The sequence below is a fragment of the Salmo salar genome, chromosome ssa06, assembly GCF_905237065.1.
Source record: "Salmo salar chromosome ssa06, Ssal_v3.1, whole genome shotgun sequence".
NCBI lineage: Eukaryota > Metazoa > Chordata > Actinopteri > Salmoniformes > Salmonidae > Salmo > Salmo salar.
The window spans coordinates 23173623-23199569 of record NC_059447.1 but is presented as its reverse complement, the minus strand read 5'-3'; the positions used below and the strand labels follow the sequence as shown (position 1 = coordinate 23199569).

The following is a 25947-nucleotide window of genomic DNA, read 5'->3' as shown; positions in this document are numbered from 1 at the left end:
AAATCACTCACTCCCCGAACTTGATTCCCGACTCTCAGCGCACATCGTTACACAATTATAGTTTTATTGTGCAATGTTCCCTCAGTGAGCCATATGCAGGCTATGACAGATGAAATAACGGGTTGCGATTTTATTGCAGGGCGTCACCCGAAGTGCATAACTCTTGTTTTCTACCAAGCGAAACTTACAGTGGACAAGACAAGGGCAACTTATTTGACAGCCATGTGATTTGGGTGGGACTGAAAAAATGTCATTTCCTTATTTCACAGCTCTTATTCCACAGCTCTCACTCTTCATTTAAACACGGTGATACAGTGTTGCTTATTTTTTGAGGTGAGTTAACATTAATTACTCATGTATTTAGACATATATTCCAAAGGGTGTTTGAACTGAACACTGGTAAAAGCATAATGTATTTATCTTTTGTACATTTATCTTGTCTCTGTTAGCGTTGTTCTGTACATCAGACACACAGAAATGTGATCTGATTGTGTTTTTATTGCAGGGCATCACCCAAAGTCTTGTTTAGTTGATCGCTGACACACCAGAGATGTGTTGAATACTCACACTACCCACACTAACCGTACTATGTATGACGTGAATTGAGTATTATGTATGCTTATTGGTCATTGTATGGATATAATTAGTATGCCAAAAGTGCCCGGATGTCGTACTAAATTCGCAAAATATGAAGTATACACGCAGAGTACACTATTTCCAAAGATGTTCTATCAGTGCTATAATGCAATTCTTCAGGAAATGGGCGTGGCTTCACATCGTTTCCAGATTTGAAGAAAATGGCGGAAAATATGCAGCCGAAGTACGAGTGTGGACACAAATGCATTGCTTTAACTAATTATGAGAAATGTTAAGAAAATGTTGAGTAATGTAAAAAAGTTATTACTTTTAAAATAAGTTACCTTACACGATATGTTGGCTGACAATTTGTTAGCTATGCTGTCCTCACGAACCACATAACATATAATTGCATCAATATGTACCGGTATGTTAGCTAGCTACCTAAGATATACATCAAACTTGCCAGTATATTAACTATAGGCTAACTAACTACCCAACGTTTATTGACTTGATTATTGTTGATGATCAGTTATTTGAGAAGGAGACAAGTCAAGACGCTGGACCGGGTGGATTCAGTTTATAGTAAGGCAGTTTATTATGAGACAAAGATATTTGGCTGAGCGTGCACGGACTCGTTCGTTTAGCTCTTAGGGAACTAGCAGAAAAGAGAGCCCCGAAACATAGTGTACATCCAATTTATACAATGAAATAACAGTGTGTTGACGTTGAGTCTAGTAGGTCCGCTCTCCTGACTGGTCGATGAGTGGAGGGACGGTCCATTCTCCAGGTGGTGTCAACTTCCCATTGGCCCTTGGCAGTGTCCTTTGTCCTCGGAGTCCAACACACCTAATGTGTGTGTGTGTGTATTTCTGGTAATTCGTGTCTGGGTGCTTGCGATATTCATGGAATGTTGTTCTTTACACCAGTGGTCAGTTCGTGTGGCTAGGGCGCCTTCATGTCTTGACATTTTTGTGTGAGTTCTTAAGTCTGCCATCTGTCCTCTGGGTGTGGTCGTGATTGGTATCACTTGGTTGCTCAATATGTCTCTGGAATTTTGTTGTGTGCTGTTGTGAAACATGTTGTGCAAATGCCCTCCTTATATATCATTAGGTAAAACGTTAGATTATCTTTATTACATTATTCCCGTCATTCTTAGTTTAGCTGAATGTTATTGTCGTGCGTTCTCAATGGACATTCGCTCTGGCTATCTACTCCGACTCCGATCTCATCTGAGTGTATCTGAGCGCAGAATAATGAATTTAGGAGCGCTCAACACCGGTTGAATATGGCCGGTGTCAGTAAATTTTGGCAAAAAAAGCTTAATTAAATTGTTGCCAGCAGCACAGTTAGTCACTAACGCTCTGGATAACATGAAAACTGCCTAACCAGCTCTGTTAGGGCGAGTGGTTGTTACTTTTATTTTTTATTTGAAGCCAAACTAGGTTACCTGGGGTGACAGGTAGCCTAGTGGTTAGAGCGTTGGGCCAGTAACCGAAAGGTTGCTAGATTGAATCCCTGAGCTGACAAGGTACACATGCCGTTCTCCCTCTGAACAAGGCAGTTAACCCATTGTTCCTAGGCTGTCATTGTAAATAAGAATGTGGTCTTAACTGACTTGCCTAGTTAAATTTAAAAAATACAAGTAGAGTGGTCACTCTCATTTGTGTCTAGAAGTAGCTGGCTAACGTTAGCTTGGGTGCTTGACTGCCCATGTAAGGTCAGAACGCTCAAATCAACCCTACTCCTCGCCTGTGCGTCCAGTGTAAGCTCCGAAAGCGAACTAGTCATTTGTTATGCTAACTAGCTAGCAAGAGGTTGCATAGCAACAGCATCAACTTCCGGTAGGCTGGCGAAGCGCTAGTACACTCAACTGAAATGAAACTGTCCGTTTACAGTATACTAAATGAACTAATGGTATGTAGTATATACTCATTAAGTTCGTAGTATACAGTATGTTAGTATGGTTATTCGAACATAGCTTAGGCCTTTACTAAAAATGGTTTGGCTACAAGTCATGATAGGATGATTACTAAAAAGTATTCCCTTTACATTCCGGGTTATGGGCTTTAGTTTTTTTGTCCATTTGATGGAGGAATTATATTTATTTTCTCTCATCCTATATTCCTTAATGATGATCCAATGCGACATGTTTTATTCAATTATATCCATTGTCAGTGAATGACAGATGAATATGTATTTAATGTATTACAATTATTAGCTGTAATAGTTTGTGGTAATATTTGATTTATTTTCTAAGTGGAATTAATTTACTTCAGGTGGCCAACCCCTCCCCCCCAAAAAAAACCCAGCATTGTCACCCATTACTGCACGATATGAGAAAACAATCTAGGCTTTATTTTTAAGCAAGTGTAGCAATTGCAATTTGACTTGCGATTTAGAGCAAAACACTTGGGTGAACTGTTGGAATAATGGAAATAGAATGATTATTCTAATTCTATAGTTAGAATATAGTAGTGGGCACTTTGAATACAGATAGTATTTGACATGACAACGAATGAAAATGCCAAGGAGGCGTTATTATGACAGGGTAGGAAACAAATAGTTGTGTTTCCTAGGGGACCCTATAATCTTTGGCTACATTGAATGTTTGAAAATAATTGTCACAGTTCCGGTCTGCTTAAGGGGTGACTCTGCCATAGGGAACAATGCATTAGCACCCTTAAACTGAAATCAAATTGTATTGGTCACATACACATAGTTAGCAGATGCTAATGCGAGTGTAGCGAAATGCTTGTGCTTCTACTTCCGACCGTGCAGTAATATCTAACAAGTAATCTAACAATTTCACAACAACTACCTTATACATACAAGTTTAAAGGAATGAATAAGAATATGTACATATAAATATATGGATGAGTGATGGCCAAACAGCATAGGCAAGATGCAGTAGATGGTATAGAGTACAGTATATACATATGAGATGAGTAATGTAGGGTATGTAAACATTATATAAAGTGGCATTGTTTAAAGTGACTAGTGATACATTTATTACATCCAATTTTTTATTATTAAAGTGGCTAGAGATTTGAGTCAGTATGTTGGCAGCAGCCACTGAATGTTAGTGATGGCTGTTTAACATTCTGATGGCCTTGAGATAGAAGCTGTTTTTCAGTCTCTTGGTCCCAGCTTTGATGCACCTGTACTGACCTCGCCTTCTGGATAATAGCGGGGTGATCAGGCAGTGGCTCGGGTGGTTGTTGTCCTTGATGATCTTTTTGGCCTTCCTGTGACACCGAGTGGTGTAGGTGTCCTGGAGGGCAGGTAGTTTGCCCCCGGTGATGCGTTGTGCAGACCTCACTACCCTCTGGAGAGCCTTCCGGTTGTGTGCGGGGCAGTTGCCGTAACAGGCGGTGATACAGCCTGACAGGATGCTCTCAAATGTGCATCTGTACAAGTTTGTGAGTGTTTTTGGTGACAAGCCAAATTTCTTCAGCCTTCTGAGGTTGAAGAGGCGCTGTTGCGCCTTCTTCACAACGCTGTCTGTGTGGGTGGACCATTTCAGTTTGTTCGTGATGTGTACGCCGAGGAACTTAAAGCTTTCCACCTTCTCCACTACTGTCCGGTCGATGTGGAAAGGGGGGTGCTCCCTCTGCTGTTTCCTGAAGTCCACGATCATCTCCTTTGTTTTGTTGACGTTGTGTGAGGTTATTTTCCAGACACTACACTCTGAGGGCCTTCACCTCCACCCTGTAGGCCGTCTCGTTGTTGTTGGTAATCAAGCCTACCACTGTAGTGTCGTCTGCAGGCGTGCCCAGGACCCAGTTGCACAGGGCGGGGTCAAGACCCAGGGTCTCGAGCTTAATGACGAGTTTGGAGGGTACTATGGTGTAAAATGCTGAGCTGTAATCGATGAACCGCATTCTTACATACAGTTGAAGTTGGAAGTTTACATTCACCTTAGCCAAATACATTTAAACTCAGTTTTTCACAATTCCTGACATTTAATCCTAGTAGAAATTCCCTGTCTTAGGTCATTTAGGATCACCACTTTATTTTAAGAATGTGAAATGTCAGAATAATAGTTGAGAATTATTTATTTCAGCTTTTATTTCTTTCATCACATTCCCAGTGTCACGTTCGTCGCAGCGGGTTGAGTGCTCATCTTAACTTTTATTGTGAACACGACTAATAAACAAAACAATAAACAAACGAACAGTCTTGCTCACCCAGCAGTACAAAGAACAACCTCCCACAAATCCCATGACAAACACATTCCTAATTATAGGACCTTCAATCAGAGGCAACGATAGACAGCTGCCTCCAATTAAAGGTCCTAATCCCAATTATCTAAACACAGAACTAAACACCCTAGAACAGACATAGAAATATACAAACATAGAACAATGACCAAAACCCTGGAATACATAAATCAAACACCCCTCTACATACACACACACACACACCCCAAACCATATAAAACAAATACCCCCTGCCACGTCCTGACCAAACTATAATAACAAATAACCCCTTTACTGGTCAGGACGTGACACCCAGTGGGTCAGAAGTTTACATACACTCAATTAGTATTTGGTAGCATTACCTTTAAATTGCTGAACTTGGGTCAAATGTTTCGGGTGGCCTTCCACAAGCTTCCCACAATAAGTTGGTTGAATTTTGGCCCATTCTTCCTGACAGAGCTGGTGTAACTGAGTCAGGTTTGTAGGCCTCCTTGTTCGCACATGCTTTTTCAGTTCTGCCCACAAATTTTCTATAGGATTGAGGTCAGGGCTTTGCGATGGCCACTCCAATACCTTGACTTTGTTGTCCTTAAGCCATTTTGCCACAACTTTGGAAGTATGCTTGGGGTCATTGTCCATTTGGAAGACCCATTTGCGACCAAGCTTTAACTTCCTGACTGATGTCTTGAGATGTCTTGAGCCATCTTCATGATGCCATCTATTTTGTGAAGTGCACCAGTCCCTCCTGCAGCAAAGCACCCCCACAACATGATGCTGCCACCCCGTGCTTCACGGTTGGGATGGTGTTCTTCGGCTTGCAAGCGTCCCCCTTTTTCAGCAGTTGTGGCTGCTTTGTGTGATGTATTGTTGTCTCTAGCTTCTTGCCTCTTGTGCTGTTGTCTGTGCCCAATAATGTTTGTACCATGTTTTGTGCTGCTACCATGTTGTGTTGCTACCATGTTGTTGTCATGTTGTGTTGCTACCATGCTGTGTTGTCATGTGTTACTGCCTTGCTATGTTGTATTAAGTCTCTCTTTATGTAGTATTGTGTTGTCTCTCTTGTTGTGATGTGTGTTTTGTCCTATATTTATATTGTATTTATTTTTTTATTTTTAATCCCAGGCCCCCTTCCCCGTAGGAGGCCTTTTACCATTTAGTAGGCCGTCATTGTAAATAAGAATTTGTTCTTTACTGACTTGCCTACTGTAGTTAAATAAAGGTAAAATAAATGTAAAAAATCCACAGATGACGCAATCTCTTTTGCACACTACCCTCTCCCACCTGGACAAAAGGAACACCTACGTGAGAATGCTATTCATTGACTACAGCTCAGCGTTCAACACCATTGTGCCCTCAAAGCTCATCACTAAGCTAAGGACCCTGGGACTAAATGCCTCCCTCTGCAACTGGATCCTAGACTTCCTGACGGGCTGGCCCCAGGTGGTAAGGGTAGGTAACAACACATCTGCCACACTGATTCTCAACACAGGGGCCCCTCAGGGGTGCATGCTCAGTCCCCTTCTGTACACTCTGTTCACCCATGACTGCATGGCCAAGCACTCCAACACCATCATTAAGTTTGCCGACGACACAACGGTGGTAGGCCTGATCACTGCCAACGATGAGACAGCCTGTAGGGAGGAGGTCAGAGACCTGGCAGTGTGGTGCCAGGATAGCAAACTCTCTCTCAACATGATCAAGACAAAGGAGATGATCGTGGACGACAGGAAAAGGAGGGCCGAGAACACTTCCGGCGGCGACAGAGATGGCTGCCTCACTTCGCCCCCATTCTCATCGACAGGGCTGTAGTGGAGCAGGTTGAGAGCTTTAAGTTCCTTGTTGTCCACATCACTAACAAACTATCATGGTCCAAACACACCAAGACAGTCATGAAGAGGTCACGACAATGCTTATTCCCCCTCAGAAGACTGAAAAGATTTGGCATGGGTCCTTAGATTCTCAAAAAGTTCTACAGCTGCACCATCGAGAGCATCCTGACTGGTTTCATCACCGCATGGTGTGGCAACTGCTCCGCCTTCGACCGCAAGGCACTACAGAAGACAGTGCGTACGGCCAAGTACATCACTAGGGCCAAGCTTTCTGACATCCAGGACCTCTATACCAGGCAGTGTCAGAGGAAGACCCTAAAAATTGTCAAGGACTCCAGCCACCCTAGTCACAGACTGTTCTCTCTGCTATCGCATAGGAAGAGAGACTGGAGTGCCAAGTCTAGGTCCAAAAAGTCTAGGTCTTAACAGCTTCTACCCCCAAGCCATAAGACTCCTGAACAGCTAATCAAATGGCTACCCTACTGTAACTATTTGCATTGACCCTTCCCCCTCACCCCCATTTTTACGCTGCTGCTACTCTCTGTTTATTGTCTATGCATAGTCACTTTACCTACATGTACATATTACCTCAATTACCTCGACTAACCTGTGCTGGCGTATGTGACATTCGGCGCATGTGACAAATAAGATTTGATTTATCTGGTACCATAAGTACCATCCCTTTATTCTATTAATGCTGTATACATTGTGTATTTTGCCCTTGCAAAATAGTCCCCTTCTTAAGCTTAAGCAGATAGATAAACTCTTTCCAGCTACTGTAGTATTAAATAATGCTTTATTACCACCAGTTCGTAGGTACAGCATTAGAAACAGAGTAAAACTTAAATAGTAGAAAGAAAACAACCATATAGAGGTTCAGAAATGTTGTGAAATAGCACAGTTACAAATAGAAATCAAACTGGACGGACATCAGAAATAGAGGAAGGACTAAAAACAAACAAAATATAACTATTGTAAAATAGATTGTGTCTGTAAAATCTGTATAATATGTATAAACTGAAGGTAGAAGCCTACAGTTGAAGTCGGAAGTTTACATACACGTAGGTTGGAGCGTAGCCTAGTGGTTAGAGCATTGGACTAGTAACCGCAAATGTTGCAATATCAAATCCCCGAGCTGACAAGGTACAAATCTGTTGTTCTGCCCCTGAACAAGGCAGTTAACCCACTGTTCCTAGGCCGTCATTGAAAATAAGAACTTATTCTAAACTGACTTGCCTAGTTCAATAAAGGTAAAATAAAAATACATCTTCTTTTACAGGATATAGAAATTTATGGAAAGAACAGACCTTACCAGTGAGCAATTGACTTTAAAATGAACTCAAACCAACTACAGGAGCCAGAACATTGTGACTTTGGCAAGGTTTATCAAACTTTTAGAAGAGTCAAGGATATGGTTATATGTGAAATGGATAGAATACCACTCTTATAGGACAGGATTAAACTGGATGTTTCATGGGTGTAGTTAGGAAGTTAGTTGCTTCAAGTAGAAGACCCTCATGAGACCATAAAACATGACTCAAACACAGATATCTGGTGACAAAAAGTAAACATTGTTGAGATAAGATTAGTGAGAGGAAAGAGGAAGTGTAGAAAAATTAAGACAGAAAGTTGCACACTTTAAATATGCTCCCAGCAATTAAATGGGTAAACCTATAGGTTCACTCATTAACTTGTTGGAATAATATAGAGTGTGCAACTTTCTTTCTGTATTTCTATTCAGTTTACTTTCTTTAAGTCAGGACCTCTTTAAAGATTGGGTATGGTCAGCTCATGTTTGTTATAGGAAAAAGGAAGTGGACATAATGTGTGTAAAGTTTGGTTATCAGTTCTAAGGGATAGCCTATACCCTTTTTTCTGTCCATGTGAAATGTTTAATGCATTGTTACTCACCCACTCATTCTGTCTTTCTCTCTACCTCTCCAGAACAAGCTACTTCTCACCATTCTTAGTTTGCTGCCATGACATCAAAAGAGGATGGTAAATGTGACATATTTGCTTTCTGATCAACTCAAAAATAATGCTATTGATTTGAGCAAGTTGTGGACAACTGCGGTAGTTAACTTTCTGTATTTGTATATAAATTGTTTACCATGTTTTGTAGTTATAAAATAAAAAGGCAACCTAAAAGATTCACTTTGTGAGGAATGATAACAAATGACAGTAAGGTAGCAAGAATCATACTGCTAGAGAGCATTAATACTACACCATTGATATTACATGGACAAATACTACATGATGACAATACAAATTGATGACAATTTGATGTTGTGTGTGTCGAACCTGAATGCAGACAATACTTCCCAGCTTCCTACATATTTAGTCTTGTCCATTTAGGGCCACATACACCAAGAGTGATTGTCTAATATTGTCTTGATAACTGTAACTCTTTCTTTCCTAACCTGACTACCAGCTGCTGAGTTTGTGGATAGACACAGAGCTGAGCTCATCCAGAGGGTTCGCAAGGTGATGCCCATAGCAGATGATCTGCTCAGAAGGGGCATGATCAATTATGAAATGTTTGCTAATATTACAACTTCCAAGACCAACCAAGAAAAGATGAAAGAGGTGTACAAAGCATTGCAGTCAGGAGGGACACCACTTAAAACAGCCTTCTACAGGATTCTGCTGAAAAATGAACGTCTTCTGGTCATCAATCTGGGTAAAGTCCTCTCTCTTCCTCTTTGTGGTGCAGTTTGTAGGACTACTGTAGAATATGGCATTTTTACACATTTACCATTTGTCACACTCTTCCCCATTCTGTGGATAAGAACATAGGCTACACTCTGATGTTCGTTTTATTAAGGTAAAGTAGAAATGTAACCCAGTCACAACTCAAAAGTGAAATATGTAAGTCTCTAAGTGGTTGTCCTAACAGACAATAGAGGCAGACCATAACTGACCATTATACTCTCAATGTTAATGTCATTAAGCAGCAGAATTTCATTACCACCCAATTTTACTAGAGTACTGCATTCTCAGCCAGGGAGAGATAAGCAGTTGGAGATCAGGGTTAGGGTTAACCCTAACCTAAACCTAACCCTAACCCTACGTTAATCGAGCCAGCAAACACAGTCATTTCTTTCTCCCTCTTACTAGGACAACATAGTAACAGACAAGGCTTACTGGCCTATGACTAGAATTTCACATTTGTCCTGTCCTGAATGTAAACAAAACCTCCCAGCTTCCTACACGTTTTGTCTTGTCCATTTAGGGCCACATACACCAAGTGTGATTGTCTAATATGTCTTGATAACTGTAACTCTTTCTTTCCTAACCTGACTACCAGCTGCTGAGTTTGTGGATAGACACAGGGCTGAGCTCATCCAGAGGGTCTGCACGGTGATGCCCATAGCAGATGATCTGCTCAGAAGGGGCATGATCTATCCTGAGGTGTACTCTAATATTCAAACTGCCAATGCCAGCCAGGACCAGATGAGAGAGTTGTACAAAGCCGTACAGTCAGGAGGGCCAGAAGTTAAATCAGCCTTCTACAGGATTCTGCTGAAACAGGAACCTCATCTGGTCATCAATCTGGGTAAAGTCCTCTCTCTTCCTCTTCTTGGTGCAGTTTGAAGGACTACTGTAGAATATTGCATTTTGCACATTGTCACACTCGTCCCCATTCTGTGGATAAGAACATAGGCTACACTCTGATGTTTGTTTAATTTAGGTAAAGTAGAAATGTAACCCAGTCACAACTCAAAAGTGAAATATGTAAGTCTCTCTAAGTGGTTGTCCTAACAGACAAAAGAGGCAGACCATAACTGACCATTATACTCTCAATGTTAATGTCATTAAGTAGCAGAATTTTATTATCACACAATTTTACCAGAGTACAGCATCCTCAGCAAGGTAGAGATAAGCAGTTGGAGATCAGGGTTAGGGTTAACCCTACCCTAACTTCATCATGCCAGCAAACTTACTAGGACCACATAGTAACAGACAAGGCTTACAGGCCTATGAATGGCATTTCAAAATGTTCCTGTCCTCTGGGGAAGGCAATCAATGTATTGAAAGGTAATGAAAGTGCTTTGAAAGTGTTTGTTTTGTCAATCCAAATAAATTGTCTGATCATAACTGATCCTTCAATTCTGAATGCATGCATTCTTCTCCATTTTACCCCATCAAAAGCAGATTAATTTCCTTACCTGCCAAGTTCCCTATAGGTAATTAATACTTAGTAAGAATACTCAGTAAGACAAATGGTCTTTTGTAATATTCTGTAATACAGGGCTCTTCAAACTTTTCTTGCCCAGGGACACACACCAAGGCAAACCGGTGACCCAGGGACCCCCCTTAAGTTTACAATTTTAATTTAGAAAATAAATACAAATGGCATGGGCAAAATTATTAACAGCCAACAAACGCTTCTTCTAGCCATCAATGAGCCTGCTGCTCTTTTCTACTGCAATTTGGCCCACTCTTCAGAAGCAAACTGCTCTAATTCTTCAATGTTGGAGTGGTGGCCTCCACCAACTGCTGTTTTTAGATCTTGCTATGTGGATGTGATTCAGATCTGGACTCTTCACTGGCCACTCCAGAACAGTTCAGTGTTTCTTTTGGAACCTTTCCAGGGTGTTTTTTATTTTCATGTGTGTTTGGGGTTGTTGTCTTGCTGGAAGACCCACGACATTCAACAGAGACAGTGTTTAGACACTGGGTTGAACATTGCAAAACAGCTTTATAATCTGCTGATTTTATGATTTCTTGCACATGTTCAAGGCCCCCAGTACCAGAAGCAGCAAAGCAACCATACAGCATTATTGAACCTCCCCCATAATTGATTGTAGGGAAAGTGGTATTTTCTTTGAATGCTTAATTTGGTTGTTGGTAACCAGAGGAAGACCCCACTGCTGAAGGAGAAAGCCTGATTGAATTGCTCAAAAACCCACCTAAACAAGCCTGTATCCTGGGGAAAATGTTCTGTGTACCAATGAAACTGAATTAGAGCTCTTTGGCAATACAGATCAGCACTGTTTACTGACAACCAAATTAAGCATTCAATGAAAACTACACCCTCCCTACAATCAAAGATGGAGGAGGTTTGATAATGCTGTGCGGTTGCTTTGCTGCCTCCAGTGCTGGGGGCATTGAACGTGTGCAATGCATCATGAAATCAGCAGGTTATCAGGTGTTTTGGAGTCCAATGTTCAACCCAGTGTCCAAAAACGCCTCTAAAACATACATCAAAAAGCACCCAGGAATGGTTAGGAAGAGACGTTGGACTGTTCTGAAGTAGCCAACGAAGAGTCCAGATCTGTAAACTCATGGCAAGATCTGAAAACAGCAGTTGGTGGAGGGCAGGCACCCCTCAAACATTGAAGAATTAGAGCAGTTTGCTGCTGAAAAGTTGCCCACATTTTCAGTAGAAAGGTGCAGAAAGCTCATTGATGGCTGCAAGAAGTGTTTGTCTGCAGTTATATGGACCAAGCTCCAGGATTTAGTTTTATATTATTTTAACATCCCCACGTTTTAATTGGAAGAGGAAGTGTGAACTCTAACATAGCCTATTAGATAGAAAGGTAACTCCAAACACATTTTCTCAAGTAACAACTGTTTAGCTGGTTAAACAAAGGTTAGCCATGTGTTGGCAAAAATGAATGTCCAAGTCAAAAAAGATACTCGTGGGTGCTTTTTCAAAGCCTATGTCAGATACTTTGTTGAATATTAGGAGTTGAGAAATAAAGTTGACATGATAAGAAATAACATATTCACCTCTTTTATATTGTAGTCATGCAATGTACATTTAGTTTATTATGTTATTACTAGCAATTTTGATTTAAAAAAATCCACTTTATTTAAAAATATATTTGTGAACCACCTGCAGTACATGCGTGGACACCTAGGGCGGAGCAGACCCCAGTTTGAAGACCCCATGTAATAAAAATAGACATGCCCTTGATAATGTAATAATTCAATAGGACATATCAGATTATCCATTCGTTGTGACTCTCTCGCTCTCTCTCTATCTCTCTATCTCTCTTTTCTCTCTCCTCTCTCTCTCTCTCCAGAGGATGCTGTTGGAGATCTAGAAGATTGTTTGAACATTGGAGAATCTTCTTCAGGGAGCATTGCATTGGAAGGTAATGAAGTTATGGAGACATCTTCAGCCAGGTCTTGTATTGTATAAACACACACAGCCTGCTAGTGTTTTATATCTATAAAATATATTTAATACGGTATATCTACCATTGTGCTGGTTTGATTGTTCTCAATGACATGATGTTGTGCATTATATACAATCAAATCAAATCAAATTTATTTATATAGCCCTTCGTACATCAGCTGATATCTCAAAGTGCTGTACAGAAACCCAGCCTAAAACCCCAAACAGCAAGCAAAGCATGTGAAAGAAGCACGGTGTCTAGGAAAAACTCCCTAGGAAAAACTCCCTAGAAAGGCCAAAAACCTAGGAAGAAACCTAGAGAGGAACCAGGCTATGAGGGATGGCCAGTCCTCTTCTGGCTGGGCAGGGTGGATATTATAACAGAACATGGTCAAGATGTTAAAATCAGGTCCATAATTATTATCACCCTTGATATGTACAGTGAGGGAAAAAAGTATTTGATCCCCTGCTGATTTTGTACGTTTGCCCACTGACAAAGAAATGATCAGTCTATAATTTTAATGGTAGGTTTATTTGAACAGTGAGAGACAGAATAGCAACAAAAAAATCCAGAAAAAACGCATGTCAAAAATGTTATAAATTGATTAGCATTTTAATGAGGGAAATAAGTATTTGACCCCTCTGCAAAACATGACTTAGTACTTGGTGGCAAAACCCTTGTTGGCAATCACAGAGGTCAGACGTTTCTTGTAGTTGGCCACCAGGTTTGCACACATCTCAGGAGGGATTTTGTCCCACTCCTCTTTGCAGATCTTCTCCAAGTCATTAAGGTTTCGAGGCTGACGTTTGGCAACTCGAACCTTCAGCTCCCTCCACAGATTTTCTATAGGATTAAGGTCTGGAGACTGGCTAGGCCACTCGAGGACATGTGCTTCTTCTTGAGTCACTCCTTTGTTGCCTTGGCCGTGTGTTTTGGGTCATTGTCATGCTGGAATACCCATCCACGACCCATTTTCAATGCCCTGGCTGAGGGAAGGAGGTTCTCACCCGAGAATTGATGGTACATGGCCCCGTCCATCGTCCCTTTGATGCGGTGAAGTTGTCCTGTCCCCTTAGCAGAAAAACACCCCCAAAGCATAATGTTTCTACCTCCATGTTTGGCGGTGGGGATGGTGTTCTTGGGGTCATAGGCAGCATTCCTCCTCCTCCAAACACGGCGAATTGAGTTGATGCCAAAGAGCTCCATTTTGGTCTCATCTGACCACAACACTTTCACCCAGTTGTCCTCTGAATCATTCAGATGTTCATTGGCAAACTTCAGACAGGCATGTATATGTGCTTTCTTGAGCAGGGGGACCTTGCGGGTGCTGCAGGATTTCAGTCCTTCACGGCGTAGTGTGTTACCAATTGTTTTCTTGGTGACTATGGTCCCAGCTGCCTTGAGATCATTGACAAGATCCTCCCGTGTAGTTCTGGGCTGATTCCTCACCGTTCTCATGATCATTGCAACTCCACGAGGTGAGGTCTTGCATGGAGCCCCAGGTCGAGGGAGATTGACAGTTCTTTTGTGTTACTTCCATTTGCGAATAATCGCACCAACTGTTGTCACCTTCTCACCAAGCTGCTTGGCGATGGTCTTGTAGCCCATTCCAGCCTTGTGTAGGTCTACAATGTTGTCCCTGACATCCTTGGAGAGCTCTTTGGTCTTGGCCATGGTGGAGAGTTTGGAATCTGATTGATTGCTTCTGTGGACAGGTGTCTTTTTTACAGGTAACAAACTGAGATTAGGAGCACTCCCTTTCAGCTCGTTACCTGTATTTAAGAAACCTGGGAGCCAGAAATCTTTCTGATTGAGAGGGGGTCAAATACTTATTACCCTCATTAAAATGCAAATCAATTTATAACATTTTTGACATTCGTTTTTCTGGATTTGTTTGTTGTTATTCTGTCTCTCACTGTTCAGTTTTTTTTTTTACATTTTACATTTTTAGTCATTTAGGAGACGCTCTTATCCAGAGCGACTTACAGTAGAGTGCATACATTTTTTTACATTTTTACATACTGGCCCCCCGTGGGAATCGAACCCACAACCCTGGAGTTGCAAGCGCCATGCTCTACCAACTGAGCTAAAATTATAGACTGATCATTTCTTTGTCAGTGGGCAAATGTACAAAATCAGCAGGGGATCAAATACTTTTTTCCCTCACTGTATGATGTTATCCTATTTTAGGTCCTGCATTACCTCCTGCCTCCAATATATTGCCTGCGACTGGAAGAAAACCTGCTGCACTTGGTGAGCTATCAACCATTTTGACATGTTTGTTAAAGATCCAATTTGGTTCCCAATTTACATGAGCATGTATGCAACATAAATCCAATCATTTCAATACTCCTTACAGATTATGTTAAAGGAAAAACAGCAATAGCTGCAATGCTCCCAAGTATGCTAATACAATGTGTAATTGTAGCTAAAGAACTTTCTGCAATGTGGGAAATGTAAAACTTGTAGTGTATTTGAGGTTTAAAAAGGCTGTTGAAGTTTGTAAATTCCACTTAGAAATTTCAGTCTTGATGGTCCTGAAAAATCTATCAACCCCTACACAAATGTCCATTAATTATAATCCACATAATAATTTACATTTCCTGTTGCTGCATGATTATTTTCCTGCTGTAGCAAACTCTATCAAATTTAAATCCTACATATGTATAATTCTCATAAAGGTACAGTAGGGTGGTATTTTCTGTCTGAACACAGCGTTTTAATTTTGATACAGCATCAGATGAGGAATCGGTTGGAAAGATCACATACTACACCAGTAACCATCTTGGAATAGGTGCCGATGGAATTGTGTTCAGGTAAACCAGCTTAAACGTTATTGTGGAAATGTGTTTGTAACCCTAATCACCTCTTTGCAGCAAAATTGTCTTTACGATCGGTTCATTGACTATATGTTTATCTTTCTCTACCTCTATCCTCCAGGGGTCACTACCTTTGTGATGATAACAACAAGCGTCCTGTGGCAGTAAAGAGAATTGAACTAGCAAAACAAAGCTATGCTGATCGAGAGATCACTTTGCTTCTTAAATTGGACGACAATCCCCATGTCGTCCGCTACTTCTGCACTGAGAAGGACGGGCAATTCCTATACATTGCCATCGAGCGATGTGCCGCCTCTTTAGATAAGGTCTAAGTGAATGACTCACTATTTTATTCTCTGGCTTATCCAAGGGGATCAAACTTGATTGTATAACAGTCTCACATCATGATTATCTGTGTTAGAATATACAGTATACTGAACAAAAATATAAACGCAACATACAACAATTTCAAAGATTTTACTGAGTTACAGTTCATATAAGAAAATCAGTTAATTGACATAAATTCATTAGACTCTAATCTATGGATTTCACGACTGGGACTACAGATATGCATCTGTTAGTCAAGGTGTGACCACCATTTGCCTCATGCACCGCAACACAGGCTGTGGATTGTGGGCTGTGGAATGTTGTACCACTCCTCTTCAATGGCTGTGCGAAGTTGCTGGACACTCCCTCAAAACTTGAGACATATATTTTTGTTCAGTGTACATTCCAAGGTTAGAATGCTTGGGGTTCATCAGCGCGCTAATACTTGGGTGTCTCTTCCAGTGTTTTACTAAAGAAAATCCTTTTGACCTTCGTGGACTGAAACCAGTGATGCTGCTGCAGCAGACCATGATAGGACTGAAACACCTGCACTCTCACAAAATAGGTTCTAATTACATTTTTAAAATGTTTAATTTAACATTTATTTAACAAGGCAAGCCAGTTAAGAAACCACTTGGCCAAACCCTAGCCCGGATGACGCTGGGCCAAGTGTGCGCCGCCCTATGGGACTCCCAATCACGGCCGGTTGCGATACATTCTGGAATCTAACCAGGGTCTGTAGTGACACCCATAGCACTGAGATGCAGTGCCTTAGACCGCTGCACCCCTCGGGAGCCCAGTATATTCGTTAGACTGTAGATAATCCTAATGAAGTTACAGTATTGATGACTTTTCCTCATATAATCATTGATCAGATCTATGATCGTCCCTCAACTCCAGTAGACTGATTCATCCTGATCTTTTCTCCCCAGTCCACCGTGATGTGAAGCCCCACAACATCCTGTTGAAAGTCCACTCTGGCTCAGTCACGGTCAAGATCTCAGACTTTGGGATGAGTAAGCAGTTAGCGGACGGCAGACAAAGCTACAGCATGAGGTCGGGAGCCCTTGGCACCATGGGCTGGAATGCCCCAGAGGTCCTGGATGAGAGCAGGAAAGTAAACCCTGTGAGTGGCCCCTGATCTTTACACTGGACCAGAGAACTGTTCAAGTCATTACAGATTCAGAGATAATCGAGAAAGAAATAGGCTAATTGGGATCTCCTTACAGGAGTAAATAATAATTAATATACAGGATTGGCCCATTGCTCAAAGGAACAGTTCACCCTAAAATCAAGTTGATCATCTGTTGTGGAGATCAAGCTACAGTATATTATACATACATAAGAAAGATAGGCAGCGTCTACACAACCATGGTGTGGGATGGGGACTATGCTCGACATCAGACCACTTTTGGGGATTAAAAAAATAACCCCTTTAATCCAAAATGTTTATGCCAGTAAAGTATACCATTAAAAAAAATGTGATGGAACCAGGAAGTTTCTGTACAATTTTATGAATGCCAATAGATCATTTGTTCGTTAGACATGGTGGGATCTTTTTGTGCCTGTAAAATTAATTGTGCGAGAAATGGCAGTAGAAATGGCTTCATGCGCAAATATTGATATAATAACCATCATACTGAAGTAAACTTGGAGTCATATGTTGTGTGGTCCTCCCACTACGACTTCGGAAACCAAGCCATTTATTAGGCTACAGATGAAATAAATTATGATGAACTTCACAGGAGTTTGAATTTTTTAAATGTTTAACATTTATTTAATCAGGCAAGTCAGTAAAGACACATTCTTATTTACAATGACGGCCTAGGAACAGTGTTAACTGCCTTGTTTAAGGGCAGAACGATCGATTTTTACCTTGTCAGCTCGGGAATTCGATCTAGCAACCTATCGGTTACTTGCCCAACGCTCTAACCACTAGGCTACCTGCCTCTAACCACTAGGCTACCTGCTACCTGAAAGTGCATGGTGATGAGCTTGATGCTCCTTTCCTATAAACATGGAGGGTCTTATTCTGGTGACATGATGATCGATGCTTGATTGCCAGTTGACAAAAAATATTCTCTCTCTTATTCATCATCTCATCATGTAAACTAGCCTACCCTCACTGTATCTGCTAGCTGTTGGCTAGAGAGCACGTGCCAAGACCAGAGTAGGCACATTTCTGTTGAATTCAACAGTTTTTGTGACAAAACTATCAGTAGAATTGAAAATGCAATGGAAACACTTTTGAGTTTTATTCGGTACATGAAAAAAAAGAAAATGTTGTGTGCACTACGTCATGACGCACTGATCGTTATCCTTAACAAGTCTGTTTGGTGGGAACACTACAGGTGGGAAAATGCAAATGTTTTCTTTATGTAGATTTTAGAATATTCGCATGAAAATCTGTCGCCAATTGGATGGAAACCTAACTATAGTTACACTGCTACTCGGTCGAAGTGAATGGATCACTGTACCGTCGTAACAGGGTTGACCTTCGGATTGCTGAGCCAGCACCTACTCAGAACCCTGATGATCAAAGGGGTCGCATGACAAAAGACGGAACCCCAGCAAGTCACATGGGGCCTGAGTCACTGGGCGAAGAGCCAGGGGATCACAGGTCGGCCGCTCCCTCGCCCATCAATACTCCCCTTAGACAGTCAGGTGACACGCCTGTGCGGGAACCCGCAGTCCACGCAGACAAGCCCCCTGTCTTTTCACGCTGTGGGCGTCTGTCCCAGCCACCAAAAAGATTTAATCTGTAGGTTTCCCATTAGGGATTGTTGACAGACAGAGATAAAAGTGAAGAGAGTATCAACATGTGTTAAGTTGTTACCTGAAAAAAAAGGAAAAAAAGAACTTAGCTGTTCATGTTGGAAATTATTACTAGGTTTGTTTCGTTAGTGAATTGACAGCTCCTGTCCTTTTTTATAAAAGGGAAGATGTTATGGGTGTAAGATGGCACAGTGATGCCATCTGTTGGTAAATGTTAATTACTGCAACTGTGTTTTTACCGGTGTGCTTGAGATACCCGGATGTATTGTAATGCACTGAACAAGACTGGTTACTCGCATCAACGCCTCTGTCTCGTCATTTAACATTCAAACAGAAACCTAGCTATAGTCTGACAAATTTGTGAACTATTACTTTAGGTTGCCTGTAGATTGGAACTAGTAATGATTGTGGTACTGTTCTGAAACACCTATTATTAAAGACACTCCTCTTCCTCTACAGACCAGTGCTGTGGACATCTTCTCTGCCGGCTGTGTGTTTTACTATGTTCTAACAGGAGGAGAACATCCCTTTGGAGAACCCTATCGGCAGACTGGTAATATCATGGATGGCAAATACAACCTTAACGGATTACAGAAAGACAAACATGGTAAGGTTAGTGTACAACTGAAAGGTTGTTTCTGAAATGATCATCAGAGTACTAATTAATTTCAAGTAAAGGCAAATAGTAATTTCTTTGCAGTGGCATCATGTAGCCTAACTTTGAAAATAAACTATGAAGAAAATGTAGGCTATTTGCTAATGATGGTTGTGGGTTTTTAAATGGCATATTGTTGATAAATATATGACCTGAAACATTGTGCCTTCTCACTTATGATTAACCAAAATGAGTACTATTCTCATTCTTGTAAATGGCCCATGTAAATGTGGGATCATAATGTGAGCTAGTTTTCTACAGAAGGAAAATAATCCTGCAGCAACAGGAAATATGATTTATTATTTAGATTATAATTAATTAACATTTTTGTACGGGTTAATACATTTTTTGTTAGGGAAAATCAATTCAGAAATTTCAAAGCGGAAATTACACATTTTAGAAGCCTTTTTAAACCACAAATACAGTACAAGTTTGCATTTCCTGCTGTGCAGGAACATTCTCAGCAACAAAAGAGTGATCCAATTAAGATCCTACATCTGTAGACACCAAGCCAGAATTTGACTCTATGGAATAGTGATCTCAAATTTTGTCTTTGAGAGAGGCCTGATAAAATGTTCTAATAAGCACTGCCATTGATTGCTTTTGTCATCATCTTTGTCTCAACTCAAATTCTGGGTCTTTCTTCATTAAAATCATCACATTGTTTCTGAGGAAATACCCACTGGGCACAAACTGGTTAAATCAACATTGTTTGAATGTAATATGTCAACATTTTGTGATGTTTGAATGTAATTTGCCAACGTATTGGGATGTAGAATCTATGTGTAAAATACATTAGATTTGCAAAAAGTCATAAACGTAAACTGTTGCTTTGAGGGTGAAATTTCAACCACAGGATTATGTCATCATGGTAACCAACATTCAACATAGATAAACCTTATATAAAATATGTTGATTTTGTTCCATTGAAACAATGTCAGATCTAGGGGTTGCAAAGAGAGGGTATATTACTTGAAACTTTTGAAGTTTACTAGAAAACTACCAGAATTTTGGTATCTTTCAATAATCTTTATATATTTTTTACACACTTTTATTTATTTTACTACAGCATGTGAATATGTATTTGATGTCAGTGTTTTGGCATCAAACTGGTGGCAGTTGAGAAAATAATGAATAGTTGGATGAGTTTCAGAGGTAATTGAAAATAATGCCATTGTTGATAAGATACTTTTTTCATTAATTTGGCTTTTTTCTCTTGAAAAATAATGATCTATCTACTAGAAACTCAATGACAATATGGACACAGAAATATAAAATGAATACTATATATGAATATATTTGTCAAAAACATTGTTAAAGTATAAATTACCGAAGTTACATAGATTGACATAGGTTTTTGTTAATTAGCAAAATTACTGAAGATTCCAGTAACTTTGGTAAATTACTGATAGCTTTGCAACACGAGTCAGATCTTGAACGTTATATACACTATCAGAAAATAACTATAGGCTGGGCAGCACCTCCTACTGGAGAATAGATCTATCTACAGCTATCCCTTTGGTCTCCCATTCAGGGTTTTAACCAAGCCCAGTCCTACTTAATAGTCAGTGACTATTACCAATGTGCTATCATGAGAAGGATTGCTGAGATCTCCACTTAAAACCTAAATAGATTCACTGTTGCTATCGAGTAATTCCAAAGTGTAGGTTTAACAGAGCAAATGAAAGGTAAACATACTTTATCAATCATATATCCTCCATGATGCTATTTAGGCCTATACACCAAGTTATCAACAGCTATTGTTTAAATTCAGCCCAGGATTCAACTAAAAATAGACAATAGATATAGGCCTAGGGTTTCAAACTTTGGTTAATTTCAAATTGAATCTACAAATTAATAATGAAATCAAACTTTATTTAAAGTCGCAATATGTAACTTTTTGGGCGACCTGACCAAATTCACATAGAAATGTGAGTTATAGATCTATCATTCTACTTGAAAGCAAGTCTAAGAAGCAGTAGATCTGTTCTATGTGCTTTATTTCTATACGCCCTGTTCTTAAGTTTTGTTTTTGCGTCTTCTACTTTGGATTTGTAAACCAGTTTCAAACTGCTGAAACAACAATATTTTTGGTTATGGTAATTATACTTCACAGCAGTTTAGATGGTACAATGATTCTCTACACCCCTCAAACTGAACTCTGGACCTCGAAGCCAGTCCCACTGCGTTTTTTCATTGTTCTCCTCTAATCAAGTTCTGATTTAGACCTGGGACACCAGGTGGGTGCCATTAATTATCAGGTAGAACAGAAAACCAGGAGGCTCCGGACTTCGTAGGGAAGAGTTGAATACCCCTGCTCTACACTATACTAGCTTATTTTGTAACATAAACTGAAAGTAGGCAGACTATTCGAGTTTTAACAACTAGGAAATGACGGAGCGATTTCTGCATAGTGCACCTTTACAGTGCATTTAAAGGTTGATCTGATTTGATTTTGTCCTATTTCTGAAACGTATATTTTTGGAGACGCGCAGCCAACATTAAATTATTAATTTGTAGACAAACTGGAATTAAAGCCAGTCTAAGCCAGTGGAACAGATGGAACTATCCAAGCAGAAGATAATCTCCTTCAAATGAAGAGCTTATTTCCAAAATGCTACAACCACCAATTTTTCACATTTGTGTTTTTTCTTCACAAATTATTGCTTATGGGTACCTTTGTGTGTGTGTAAAATGTTACTGTTTTTATTCATAGATTTGTATGATGTGTATGAAAATGTTTTAGTTTTTTTGCTAAACTATATATGTCCATTATTTAGCTGAAATGGATATTTGACTGTGATTTGTGGTTGTTTCACCTAGCTATCTTAAGATGAATGCACTAAGTAAGTCACACTGGATAAGAGCATCTGCTAAATGTCTAAAATGTAAATGTAAATGTTTGACATACAGATATTACTGTATTGAATAATACCATTTTTTTTTAATATTGATGTCACAAATGTATCATTTGGTCATTTCTTTATTATACAATTAGTTATTTGTTACATTTGCATGTGTAAAACCTAGCAGTACAAAGGATTTATCTTTGAGTGAGACAGATATTTAGCAAAAAAACTCAAATGAAACCATCAAGTGATAGATTTTAAACAAACACGTCTGTCATTGAACAACCCATGCCATGATTAGATTGGTGTGTTTTTTTCACAATCTCTTTCATAATTTCTTTAAACAATAAAAGCTAATTTGCCAACATTTCTGAAAATGGATATATAGTGTTTAGAATGAAACTCTTCAAATGTTGATATTCGGTTGTGTTGACCACCAAACACAATTCATTATAACTTTCACAATACAGTAAAGAGCCTACTAACTCGTCAACCAGTTAATAAATGATATGTTGGATTCACGTCTCTAACTCAACCCAAAATAAAAGGATTAAGCCAGTGGCTCAGATGGAACTATCCAAACAGTAGGTACAGTACATCTCCTTTACATGTTGATATTTGGTTGCCTTGTCAACCAAACACAATTCAAAATGACTTTTGTAATATAGCCTTAACTTTAGTCTTTCTTACAAACTATTGCAACTTTATAATGAGTAACACATCCATGGCCACATTTTGATGTAACTGTAACAATAAATATCTTCCTATGTAATCATAGAACGTGTGCATGTTCGAGATGGCATGCAAAGGTTGCAGGTCTGTAGAGATCTTCACAATTACTAGAATAATCTGCGCAGAATTTCGAAACGGCATTGATCACTTGCACCATTTACTTTTAATGTAATCCCAACTGCAATCCAGTTCATTTGACTGTGCTATTAGATGAAGCACAGTAATAACACATTAAGTTGTTGTATGAATAAACAAAATATCTGACATTCCCATTTTAACTTTGTTGTGCTTTTAAATGTTTGAAAGTGCAGTGATAACAACAAACCAAAAATTGACATTATTGTTCCTTTGTAATTTGTTTGTGCTTTTACAGTAGATGGTTCAAAGCATAGTGATAACAAACTTTCAACAACTGTTGGCTGTCTTTTTAGTGGGTGAAAATACTGTAGGTTATATTCTCATTGATCAACATCTCCACCAAATATTAGCCAGTTGTCCACTTTGAAATGACGTGGTATGCCCAGTGTGGGTACTTTCATCACCATGTTTTTGAATGAACAAAGTGCCTTGGCCTTGAACCTGCCCATGGTTACTGTGTCTGTGTGTGTGTGTTTGGTCTTATCTTTCCCAGAGGACATTGTGGCCACAGACCTGATAGAACAGATGCTGAATATGGAGCCCCAGAGGAGGCCTTCTGCTGAGAGCGTGCTCAAACACCCCTTCTTCTGGAGCCTGGAGAAACAGCTGCAGTTCTTCCAGGTCACAATCAAGTATAATCAATGCATAGCTAATGTCAGTTAGCTAGATTACAATATCGTTTAATTCTACTAGGGAAAAATGTAACTGTAACAACAGAAACAATGGGTATACTGTCAATAGAAAATATAGCAATAGTGGAGTCCATTGAGCATACAGCAAGAGGGTGGTAAATGATATGCTTGATTTATTAAAGTACTGTCTTCCCCTGTAGGACGTGAGTGACAGAATAGTAATGGAGACATCGTATGGTCCAATCATACAGCAGCTAGAGTCAGGGGGACAGGAAGTGGTGAGGAATAACTGGATGGAACACATCCCAGCAGTTCTGCAGAAAGGTTAGTGACTGGTCTGAGATCAGCGTTTGAACAGCAACACTTTACAGCCTGTAAAGCCATATTCTATTAACATCCAGATCAGAGGTGTCATGAATGACATGACTATATTTGCAAGAGGAGTTTATTACTGGACCAGACGACAGCAACATCTCTTTTTTGTTGTTGTTTTATATTACACTAATGACAAACTTTCTTAATATCATAATTCTGTATCTTAATAGAATTGTTTTTGTTTGTTTACTGGCTGTGTTTCCTCCTTCTGCAGATCTAGAAACACGCAAAGGAGCATATAAAGGAGCATATGAAAAGGGCTCTGTTAAAAGTCTTCTACGTGCCATAAGAAACAAGGTGTGTTCTGTCCAAATACAATTGCCATACTATATTAAAATACACAAATGAAGCATAATAATAATGTGTTGGTATATTTGCAAAACATTATTTAATTAGTCAAAAACATGAGAGGAGGCATCCTCTATGACACCTACTACCCTCATAAACCTGTTAAATGTAGTATTTATGTAAATCTGACACAAGAAACTAAATGTGTGTAAATTACATTTTTTAAGCAACATGTTGTTTCCCATAGAAACACCATTATCACGAATCTCCTAAGGAGGTCCAGGAGACTCTGGGCTCCATCCCTGATGACTTTGTCTCCTACTTCACCTCCCGCTTCCCCCACCTGCTGCTGCACACATACCTGGCCATGCGCACCTGTGCTAAGGAGCTGACTTTCCAGAAATACTACCCCAAGTTGAGAGAGTCGTAGATGGTCATGGTCTATGACACACGCACAGCCTAAGACCAAAAGGTCCTTTACACCAACCTTTGAAGTGATGACAACCAAGCCACCAGCCCAAATATTCTGTATTTTTCTAGGCTTTGCTTTTATTGTTGTTTTCATAACATGAACCTGCAGTGCACTGAATCCAGAGACATTCCTTCTATGTAGACCAACGCAATGACAATTCCATAACTAGATAGACTGTCAGTTCACTGTACTGTCAATGTACTTTATTGTTGTGATTCAAAAGTGAACTTAGTTTATTTTTTATTTTTGGGGGTATCTGTTTTTCCATTACATTGCTTATGAAATAGCATTCTTTATGCATGAATGTATTCCTGATCGAATGTGGACCCTGACACAGGCACATCAAATGGAGACGTTTCTTTAAGTGCATAGTTGTCCTTTTATTCACTGTACTTTGTTTTGTTTATGTATGTCCATAGATTATTTAATGCTTTATAGATGATGCCTGTACCATGTTTGACTATAATGGCTTTTAGTGCCTCAACTCAATTTGAGAGGTCCACAATGTTTTTATTTTATTTTGTATCTGTATTTTGTATTATTGTATCATTGTGTAGTAAGATGAGAAATAAAAAAAAACGCACACTGCTCTTGATAGTATCACTGCTCTTTATTAAGATTTACGTATCGGCCTCAAGGCCTTCGTCAGAGTTCTTTTGAGTGTTTTTAATTGGCACCCTTATGTAGACATTGCTCCACCCACATCCGTTCAATGCATCAAATGGGTTTGGAGAATAGGGAAAACAAGCATATGTTACCAAATATAACAATGTGCATTTCATAAGTATTCTAATAAAGTGTGTACATAAAACGTATTAAACATGTCTGTAAAACCACAATGAGGACATCGACCTATCAACTAAGGTTTCATAAATCATTGGCTACTGTACAAGAAACAACGTCAGAGTAATCTGAAGTGGCGGCATTAACTCATGTTCACATTTACAACATAACATGCATGAGCATTTCATCGTTAAGACATTTTGGGTATAATGTCTGGAGGGTGAAAATCTCAAAACATTCTCTTTTGCGCAGAGTATTATTCATATCACCTCCCTGGTCTGATGTCTTGACTTTCTCTATGCCACAAAATCTAAAGGTAGAAATGTAAAGTTTCTGGTCATTTAAATAGACCCCCGACATCTAATGT

At 39.7% G+C, this 25947-nt stretch overlaps 1 protein-coding gene across 3 annotated transcripts; it reads left to right on the top strand.

Annotated features, from left to right (window-relative positions):
- Positions 1–41: 41 nt before the first annotated feature.
- LOC106606683 (serine/threonine-protein kinase/endoribonuclease IRE1) lies at positions 42–25387 on the top strand. Of its 3 annotated transcripts, none has more exons than XM_014203025.2 (15): positions 42–333; positions 8552–8605; positions 9039–9287; positions 9915–10163; positions 12640–12711; positions 14926–14988; positions 15470–15551; positions 15676–15880; positions 16344–16446; positions 16814–17007; positions 19116–19263; positions 23524–23651; positions 23863–23986; positions 24252–24334; positions 24573–25387. In XM_014203025.2, exons 2-15 carry the CDS (start codon positions 8587–8589, stop codon positions 24753–24755), a joined length of 1902 nt encoding a protein of 633 aa, XP_014058500.2. In that variant the 5' UTR covers positions 42–333; positions 8552–8586; the 3' UTR covers positions 24756–25387. The 3 variants fall into 3 exon arrangements, with proteins under 3 accessions (XP_014058500.2, XP_014058501.2, XP_045575946.1); XM_045719990.1 differs by lacking the exon at positions 42–333 and adding an exon at positions 6205–6227; XM_014203026.2 differs by lacking the exon at positions 9915–10163.
- The last annotated feature ends 560 nt before the right edge of the window (positions 25388–25947 follow it).

Bases quoted from the DNA above. Each gene is read 5' to 3' on its own strand.
- LOC106606683 (XM_014203025.2), top strand. The intron at 9,288-9,914 runs GTAAAGTCCTCT...CCTGACTACCAG, and splicing joins TCTTCTGGTCATCAATCTGG to CTGCTGAGTTTGTGGATAGA. The intron at 16,447-16,813 runs GTTCTAATTACA...TTTTCTCCCCAG, and splicing joins CCTGCACTCTCACAAAATAG to TCCACCGTGATGTGAAGCCC.